General features: G+C 32.3%; 1 protein-coding gene across 1 annotated transcript; it reads left to right on the top strand.

Moving 5' to 3' along the window:
- The first annotated feature begins 7,792 nt into the window (after positions 1-7,792).
- Positions 7,793-9,233, top strand: LOC145054473 (large ribosomal subunit protein eL28y-like). Its single transcript, XM_079002677.1, has 4 exons — positions 7,793-7,924; positions 8,006-8,168; positions 8,722-8,885; positions 8,986-9,233. Exons 2-4 carry the CDS (start codon positions 8,021-8,023, stop codon positions 9,124-9,126), a joined length of 453 nt encoding a protein of 150 aa, XP_078858803.1. The 5' UTR covers positions 7,793-7,924; positions 8,006-8,020; the 3' UTR covers positions 9,127-9,233.
- Positions 9,234-9,676: the final 443 nt, after the last annotated feature.

Below are 9,676 nucleotides of genomic sequence, written 5' to 3'. Positions count from 1 at the left end.
ACTAAATTATGTAAAATTTAACACGCCCTTCTATCTTCCTATAGATGCAAAAAAACCGTTTTTGTTTTGGATGCGATAAAACTTTGTAATCATGTTAAAACTAAACTCGTAAAAAATTCAAAATTATTAATCATTTATTTTATATAAAATTTTAAATAAGTTGTTAATTAAAATATATTTTTATTAATTATGTAAAATTATAATCGTTTATTCAAATAAATATATGGAGTTAATTTTCCATATATATTAAACAAATAGAATCATATTAATTAGGAGGTTTAATCAATTTAAAATAGAAAATTAATAGAATGACAAGTGGCATCATATTAATTAGGAGGTCTAATATTGTGACACTTGGAAAAAAACTACTCTTTTATTAGCATAAGATTTGTCTCGTAAATTTTTTCAAAATTTTGTTGGCGAATATTTTAGACAAAATTGCAAGAATGATCCATGTGGTATGTCAAAACTTGTATGTTTGGGCCAAAAAAGTTTTGACTCGCACCAGGAATCCAATTTTTGTTGCGAGTTTGGTCTGTTTCATAATTGGAAGTGTGTTAAATGAACTTTTTGCCCTCTCTATTTGGTTTTCCTTTTTCTTTTTATTAAATTTGTAATAATTAACAAAAAAGAAAAGAAATATAACCTTACCCCACCCAAATCCCTCTCTACTGGAGTCACCACTGCCTGAGATTTGGAACATTGTCGGCTTCGTCTTGTTCCATCTCCGAAGATGTCGACAATCTACCATCCTCCCTCCTAAACGATTATGTGGCGGCACTGAACTCGACCTCATCCATAATGACGACTTCATTCCCCTCATTCTCTGACGGCGGCATCGAGCTATGAGTTTATACCAAAAGATGAAACATATTTGTTCACCATGCTCGTCGGCTTCATATATGTTCGAATCTATGGCTCGATTTTCATAGTTGTGGCTCGAGGATCTGTCATCTCTCTTTCATTGCCGGTTTCCCTTCTTCTCCATCGCTACCCTCACCCTTACATTTAGGTTTTGTGTGTTCATCAGATTTTGTGTGTATGCGTATGTGTTCATTTGATTTCTTGTGGGTGTGTGTTCATTAGATTTTGTGTATGAGTTCATCAGATTTTGTGTGAGTGTATGTTTATCTAATTTCGTGGGTGTGTGTTCATCTGATTTCGTGTGTGTATGTGTGTGTTCATCTTATTTGATTTTGTGTGTGTTCACCAGATCTGATTTTGTTTCTGGGATGATTTTTTGTGGGGATGAAGTGGCAGAATAAGTTTTGTGGAAATGGAGATGACAGGTGGTGGCACCTTTTTACACCAAGCTTCTGCCAAGTGTCATATTTTTGTTAATCTAAATTTTGGTTTCCCGCTCACACTTCTCATTATGTAAAGCTATATCCGATCTTTGTTTTTTATTATTAAGTATCCCATAAAACCAACAATAAAATTTCCACAAATCAAGGTTATAGCAAGAAATCAGGAGCATAATTTTGACTAAGATCTTCTATCGTCTTCTTATGTATGAGACGATGTATTATTTATGGTTTTTTTGTGATTGGCATCTACTAAATCCTAATTGATCATCTATCCACAACCTCCACATGAAATTGAATAAAAGTGATACTTTATTTCTCATACGTCTTCTTTCTTGGTTGGACTGCTTCATTTCTGTATTGTCTTCCTTTGATTTATGGGTCTTAGCCTGCTGAAATACAATCGATTGTGATTGTTTCTTTACACAATTGATCTATACGTTTGAAACGAACTCTTTTTAGGGACCAAAGTAGTAATTTTATAATTCATTTTTATGTTTTATTTTCTGATTGTGAACTCCTCCAATAATATTTTGGTGCAGCTTTATTGGAGCATCTATTCTCTTTTGTTGTCGGTACTATTGTTAGGGCTCAACATACGAGCTTGAGTTTATCTTCCACAATACTAGATATTGAAGAGCATGTGTTTTTTATTAGATCGTGTATATTTTCTCTTAAGTTATATAGTTGGGGAGTCTGGCATTTTTTATTTTATCCGTGTCTACCATATGTCCATATAGGTGGAAGAAGCCAAGAAATTCTTACATCATCAAGTACCAAGGAACCCCAAAGACATTGTTGCCTCACTTCCATGACTATTTTTCCCGATCTATGCCATGGTTGGTCACGACTATTCCTTTTATCAAGGCGAGTCAGCTCTTCAGATACATATGCCTGCTACCCAGACCAACCCTATTCAGTGTCTTGTAATTACATTTTCTAATCTTGGGTTCTTTATAATTTCTTTCCTTCTAATTTGGTTTATTAATTATTTTTTGTCATTCCCCTATACATAAAACAATCATCTCAAAGTTACATATGCTTTATTATCATTTTTTGTAAAGTTGTAGGAACACTGTGATTTACAACATGACTTGCGATTTTTGTTGGGGAAACACTAGTCGATCCGAAATTAGTTTAGATTTTTGGATTGTATAAAGTTTTTAAATAAAAATTGGTTATGTACAGCTAGAATTTTGGTTATGTTGTGCCATGAATATGATAGTACACTGCTCTATTTTGGCATTCTATCATAATTTCACGTGGATTCATTTTATTTAAAGATTTTATATCCTATATGTTGGCATGTGTAATGTTAGTGATGTGATTGAGTATTCATGAATCAAACATCCAAAGGCCCTAAGGTAAATAAAACCTTTTCTTTTTCTATTAACCTTAACTGTGCCCATGAATCAAATATCCAAAACTACATTGATAAGAGTTTTAACACTAATCTTTGTAATTTAATTAGGAAAATGATATGGGAAATCATGTGAATCTCATGTCATTTCTTTGAATATTTATGCATGGAAAAAATTGGAATAATGTGCATGCATGGGAATGTTTTATATGGTCCCGAATATGTTTCTATAATGGCTTCACATGTCCCATTTTTTCATTACTAAAACACCCACTGACTACAAATGGTTCCCATACACATAGTGTACTTCCACATGGACCACTTCCTCATTTGTTCCCAATTTTCAAACATGCACAACAACCATTCTAATTAAATATATTTGTTGGGAATACAGGCCATGCATATGTTTGATTAACATCAACATCTGATTATACAAAATGCCCTATAATTGGGACTTTGAATATTTTTTTACATTACTCATCACATGCCCTTTCATTAGGGACTTACCACCTTACAACATCAACACATCAAGGTTGATAACCCCAAATTATAACTAAAAGTAGCTTCAATACATACAAAATGCCCATCATTACTGACTTTCTAGTTTGCCTTTACAAAAAATACAAGGGATCCCAAAAAACAAAAGCTTACACTAACCAACCTAACTAACAACAATCACCCCTAACTTCAAAACACATAGGTCCAAGCAATCAAACAACATAGAAACTATCATCTTGTACCTGCCTATTGCCTTCCTTGCATCATGAAATTCTTTCTCACTCTTTGCCACCTTATACTTCTCCTGTGACAGCAGAAACTCCACTTCAACAATTCTTCTCCTCAAATTGTTCATCTCAGACAGTTCCTCTTTGGCATCCAGTTTTTGCTTTAGAGAATATAGCAGGTTTTTGTAGTACCCGTCTGCCTGTTCTTCATCTTTCCATTCAAAGAAGCTACATTTCCTCAACCTAGTCTATAAAAAGCCAATAAAATTAGGGTTTGATTGGCAATCACAAATCAGCTACCCTTAATGTACCAACGAAATGGGTTTTATTCACATTGATCGTCAAGAAGCAAATAAAATTAGGGTTTTTAACAGATGAAACAAAATACAAATACACCATTATCGTCTTTACAGAAAGAAACAACATATAAAACCATAAAATACTAACCTATCAAAATCAGGAGAATCGGGACCTAACATACTGTTTTGACAATTCCAAAATCGCCTCCCAGGGTTTGTTATCTTCCAACAGGTTCGTTCTTTAGCTTGAACGACACAATCACAAACCTTTACCCCTTCTTGCGACTGAACATGAGTGACTTGTAGTTGATTCCTTGACGTCGATGAGCTCGAAGACATTCTTCTTCAGGATGGAAATAGTTGGGGAGGGGGAAGTCTTTGACTTTTCAGAGAAGGGTAAGTCAAGATTTAATGGAGGTCCAAATGAGGGTTTGAATTAATAAGCCTATATCGACAACTGGACTTCTTCGACACATAAGCTTCCCACGTAAGCTTATTGGACACATCAACGTGCCACATAAGCTTTGTAACCGGGAAACCTTCTAAAAATTGATAAAATGGTGTAATTAAAAGGTCACTTACGAGTTTACTGGCCTAATGCACCAAAAAAAAACTTTAAGGACCAAATAAGCCAATTGAAGAAAGTTCTATGTGCTACAGTGACATTATCCCTAAAAATAACCAGTGTTAGCTCATTTAAACTTTAGTAGATAAAAGCTTCATTAATCACGACTAAAACAAAAACCCAATAGCCCACAATGGTATACCACTAAGCAACTGCCTAACTTTCAACCTTGCATCTCAGACCATTTTTATAGAAGATAGGCTCATTTCTTTTGTTTATGCCACCGACATAGGACAAACAAATCAAACAAGTGCTACCTTCTTTCTCTATGAATATTCATAATTAATTTTGATATTTTTGTTTGTTACTATATATTTTCAAATATAAAGAATATCGACAATCATGATTTAAAATAAATAAAATTAGAAACTACAAAAACTTTTGGATTTCATTGAATTTGAATATATATATATATATATATATATATATATATATATATATATATATATAAATGAATACTTTTAATATCATTTTTCTAAGTGTCACTCTAATATAACTCCTCATTAATATTAACATTATGACATGTGTCATGTAGATATATATTAGGCAACTCATTTCAAAATTCAAATTTACATTTTCTAATTATATTTAAATTTGAAGTTATAATAACTTTAAAATTTTGATATATCTCTTAATTAATAATTTATTTAAAATGACTTATTTAAAATAACTGATTAATAATTATAATTTTTTATTATAAAAGTTTAATTGATTTTATAACCGTGGTTCCCACGGGTTTAGTGTATATATATATATATATATATATATATATATATATATATATATATATATAGGTAGGTTCAAATGTGAATGAACAAATATTGTGTCGATGTAGGGATTAGTATGAGCCAAGTATTATTTAATTTTAATAAATAATTAATTAAATCTTCCACCTTTTAATTTAGGCAAATTACTTTATTTAAAACCTACCTCTTCCATCGACATCGACAAAATCATATCTCTCCCGCTTCTACACTTCTACCCATCTCAATCTTTTACCGGCGATCAATCCTAACCCACCTACGTTCGAAGATGACAAGACCGTTGTTGTAGGGAACGACTTCAAAATCGAAATAAGAATCAGGAACCAACCCTCTAGGGCTCGTATCACTCGTTTCCTCAAAGCCAGAAAGTACGACGAGCGTGTTGGTGCCGGAGCTCCTTTGTATCTCGCTGCCGTTCTTGAGTACCTAACGACTGAGGTGATTTCCTTGATCCGTTTTTTCTAATTTAATCGTATTATAATTTTTAGGATTTCTCAGATTTCTGTAGAAAACATTTAAATCGTGAAATTGATTGATTACAGGTTCTCGAGTTAGCTGGAAATGCAGCAAGGGACAACAAGAAAACGAGAATCGTCCCAAGGCACATCCAATTAGCTGTTGGGAACGACGAAGAATTGAGCAAGCTTCTCGGTGACATCACCATTGCTAATGGCGGTGTTATGCCTGACATTCAGAACCTTTTGCTTCCTAAGAAGGTTTGTGTTTTTAGGGTTTCTTACGTTATGGACATGCTTTTATTTAACTAGTGTGTATATCTGTTGAATTTAGTATGGACACCTTAAACTTCCTGATAGTCAATATTGGTTCTATTACTTACATATGTTGTGCTAAAAGATTGACATAATTGATATTTCCGTGTCTGAGATTGGGTAAATTGAATTGATGTTAAGATTTGTTATTAATCGATTGATTTTAAATCTTTTAGCTTTTTCATGGTTTGGTAACTTACTCTGTGAAAGTATTGATTTAGGTGCTCATTTGTTGTTGTGAATACTAGCTTTGTAAATGGTTATTTGCAAGGTTAAGAAGTTATGAATGGAATTGAGTTCTTAGTCACTATTTTTTGTTTGTATTATGGCAAAATATAATTCCATTCTCATTTATAATACTTTTTACATAAATTTCAAGAATCATTCTTAGAAGAATGTTATCTTCATTTGTATAATCTTATCCCCATGCTTATTTTTATTTTGAAATACAAGTCTTTATTTACTCGTTAGTAGAAGATCTAAAGTTAAAAGAAATAAATTCCCTTCTAAGAAGAATGAGAATGAAGGTTTTTTTTATGAATGACATTGTAGTCTTATAGAATGACGATTTTTTCAAGAATGACTTACTATGAAACTTGTATTCTTATAGAACGTGACAAAAATTCAAAAAATGAGATTGTATTTTTGTAGAATGTGACAGTAAAAATTATTTTTTTGTTTATTTTTTACTTTATATTATTCTCAATAATATTAATAATAGATGATTATTCTTTCAGAATGTTGTTATTCTTCAACTCTTGGTTCAAAATTTTTTGTTATTCTTAAAAATGTTCATTCAATCAGTATATGTATTCTGTCAAAATTTGTATTCAATCAGAATATGTATTCTATTAGAATATGTATTTTAAACTATTGACCCATATTAATCCTTACATCCACACAATATTTACAATCCAAATTATAACCTAGCTCTCCCCTCTCTCTCTCTCTCTCTATATATATATATATATATATATATATATATATATATATATATATATATATATCTTGTGGTGCTGTTCGGTTTTTTGCGGTTTTCCTAATCTGAAAACCGCTCCTCACCAAAAATTTTCGGTTTTTGCAAAACTAAAAACTGCACCAACGGTTTTCGCTTCGGTATAGATTTTTCGGTTTCGGTTTATGTGAGTTTTTTCGGTTTTCGGTTCGGTTTTTGTTCACCCCTAAGTCACGTGAACAAATGAAGATAGGATGTTTAAAAAAAAAGTAAAATCGATACATTGTTTTGTAGCTTGTATTTCTTTTTACAATTTTCATATCATCGTAGTCCTCAGTTTTTTTATAGGTTGTTTGAATTTATAAACTGGATTAAGCATTTTATAAGAGTTTTTAGACATATGTATTCTTCAAGTATTTTAAATGTATGAAATCACATACTACATTCATGTTTTTTTTGTTCTTATGGCGAAACTTATTATTGTTTAGGTATCATACGCCAAAGGATCTTATTAAGTTTGTGAGTTTTTCCTTGTGGGTGGTTTTATATGAACCGATAAGTTGAAAATGTGAACTTTCACCTTTACATTGAATAATATTTGAGTTTTTGAGTCTTAAACTGATTGTGTTTTTTTTTTGATGTTATGTATGCAACACAAATATAGATATTATTCCAAGAGATGAAAGATAGTTCGGATAAATTTGTCATATACATTGCTAATATAGGAACGAATGCTAATATAGGAACGAATGAAAAAAACATGCTATAAAAATAAGACAAATTAATATATAGTTTTATTGGTCACAGGCCAAACACTAGTTTTATTGGTCATAGGCCAATGTTGTAACAGAGGCTTACCACGTATGCCCGCTAAAAAGAACCCGTGAAAAGGAGTCTAATCCAAACCCAAACAACCTAGCCAGTAACGAGTGTTCAAATTTAGATTAAGGGCTACAAGTGTAAAAAAATGAAAATCATAAGGGGTCTAAGTGAAAAGTTTAATTTCCCATTATCGATCTAGGGTTTCAACAGTGGGTTTGCATATAAAAGCGAACCTGGTCCATTTTGCGCCTTGAAGAACTCTCCCAGTGAACAAACGCCGCCGTAGCAAAACCCTAGACGGTGAGCTACCTTAATTTTCTTATCAATGGAGTGTGTTTTGATGCGTGATTTCATTCTCATCTTTATCATAATTTAACACAGGATTAAGCAGAAGATATGACTACCGTACCAGGGCAGCTGATATGGGAGATCGTGAAGAAGAACAACTCTTTCCTCGTCAAGGAGTTCGGTAATGGATCACAGAGCGTTCAATTCAGCAAAGAGCCTAACAACCTCTACAACCTCAACTCCTACAAGCACTCTGGTAATACTCAAGCGCAATTTCTTACAATATGGATTTCTTAATTGATGGATTAACTTTCATCACTTTTGTATTTGGACTGCGGTTTATGATTATCATTGAGAATATACAACGAAGAGCTTTGGGCCTTTATGAATTTCTTTCCTTCGTTTTCATGTCTTCAACTTGGTGTTGTTAATCTACAACTATTGCTACTCTGTTCCTCGAAGTAGAACATCTTGTAAAAAAGTGGTTTTAAGAAGATAGAGGCCTTGTTCTTTTGTCGTAAGCAACCATCGATGTCCAGTGATTATACACTCTTTGGCATTGTGGCAATTGAGATCAATTGATGAACTGTTTCAATACATCGCCAGCAAAATATGCCGTTTTTCTATTAGCTATCCTTGTGTGTGTTGATTATAGTGAATCTATTCTTTTAATTGAGGGATTTCTTTATTCACAAGAATCACTAGTTATTGATTAATGAATACATGAAGCTTGATTTATATATATGCTGATTAACACGAATTCGGCTGTATACAATCAAATATCAAATTACTTTGTTGATAACTTGCAGGACTATCCAACAAGAAGACTGTTACCATTCAGCCAGCTGGAAAGGATCAATCTGTTCTTCTAGCAACTAGCAAAACCAAGAAACAAGCCAAACCTGCAGCTCTACTTCACAAATCCATCATGAAGAAAGAGTTCAACCGCATGGCTAAGTCAGTTGTAAACCAGGTATCATTTTTGATTTTTAAAGCTCCTTAATTTCTAGTTCTGAGTCCAGTTATACCATCTTTAAGTAGTCATTTATGAAGTGTTTTTGGATCAATTGCAGGTTGCTGCTAACTACTACAGGCCAGATTTGAAGCAGGCTGCTCTTGCTAGACTGAGTGCTGTGAGCAGGAGCCTTAAGGTTTCAAAGTCTGGTGTCAAGAAGAAGAACAGACAGGCATCAAGGATTTATGGTAGGAAATGAAACAATGTATTAGTACTTTTGTGAGCCGAGTTTTTTTTTTCATAAAATTTTCTGTTTAGACTTCTAAATTTATCTTCATTGCTTTTCAATGTTGGTTGGTTTTGTTATTTTGAGAGTACTAGATTTTGATTTGGTGTCTTGACTTTGACATTTACCTTTTTATTTACTCTACTGTGCTTACTATAGGTTATGGTTTGTTCAATATTTTGGTATTTTCTGATACGTATGTTTTTTATTTGTCAAATAGTTATTAAAAGAAGAAAACTAATGCTTTCTTTGGTTGGCTTAAGGGTAGTTTATATTTCTTCTGTAGTTATGTACTTTCGGATTTGGGTAAATTACAGGAAATAGTGGTACCTTACACTCTTTTAACATAAAATTGAAAATAGGAGTTTAGGAACGTGTAACAAATGAAGTGCAATGTTTAAAGTTGTGAAATTTTAGTTGTAATTGTTGGTGAAATTTTGTAGGGAAACTGGTATAAAAGTCATTAAGTTTATACAAAATTTTAATTTTGCATTGTTTTTATTTATTTATTTTGTTTTTATAC

Source organism: Lactuca serriola, chromosome 5 (assembly GCF_051521515.1).
Source record: "Lactuca serriola cultivar US96UC23 chromosome 5, Lser_US96UC23_V15, whole genome shotgun sequence".
Taxonomy (NCBI): domain Eukaryota; kingdom Viridiplantae; phylum Streptophyta; class Magnoliopsida; order Asterales; family Asteraceae; genus Lactuca; species Lactuca serriola.
This window is presented reverse-complemented; position numbering and strand designations above follow the sequence as displayed.

Excerpts from the sequence above, each read along its gene's own strand:
- LOC145054473 (XM_079002677.1), top strand. The coding sequence starts at position 8,021 with ATGACTACCGTACCAGGGCAGCTGATATGGGAGATCGTGAAGAAGAAC. Across the intron at positions 8,169-8,721 it reads CAACTCCTACAAGCACTCTG|GACTATCCAACAAGAAGACT; the intron begins GTAATACTCAAG and ends GATAACTTGCAG. Across the intron at positions 8,886-8,985 it reads CTAAGTCAGTTGTAAACCAG|GTTGCTGCTAACTACTACAG; the intron begins GTATCATTTTTG and ends GATCAATTGCAG.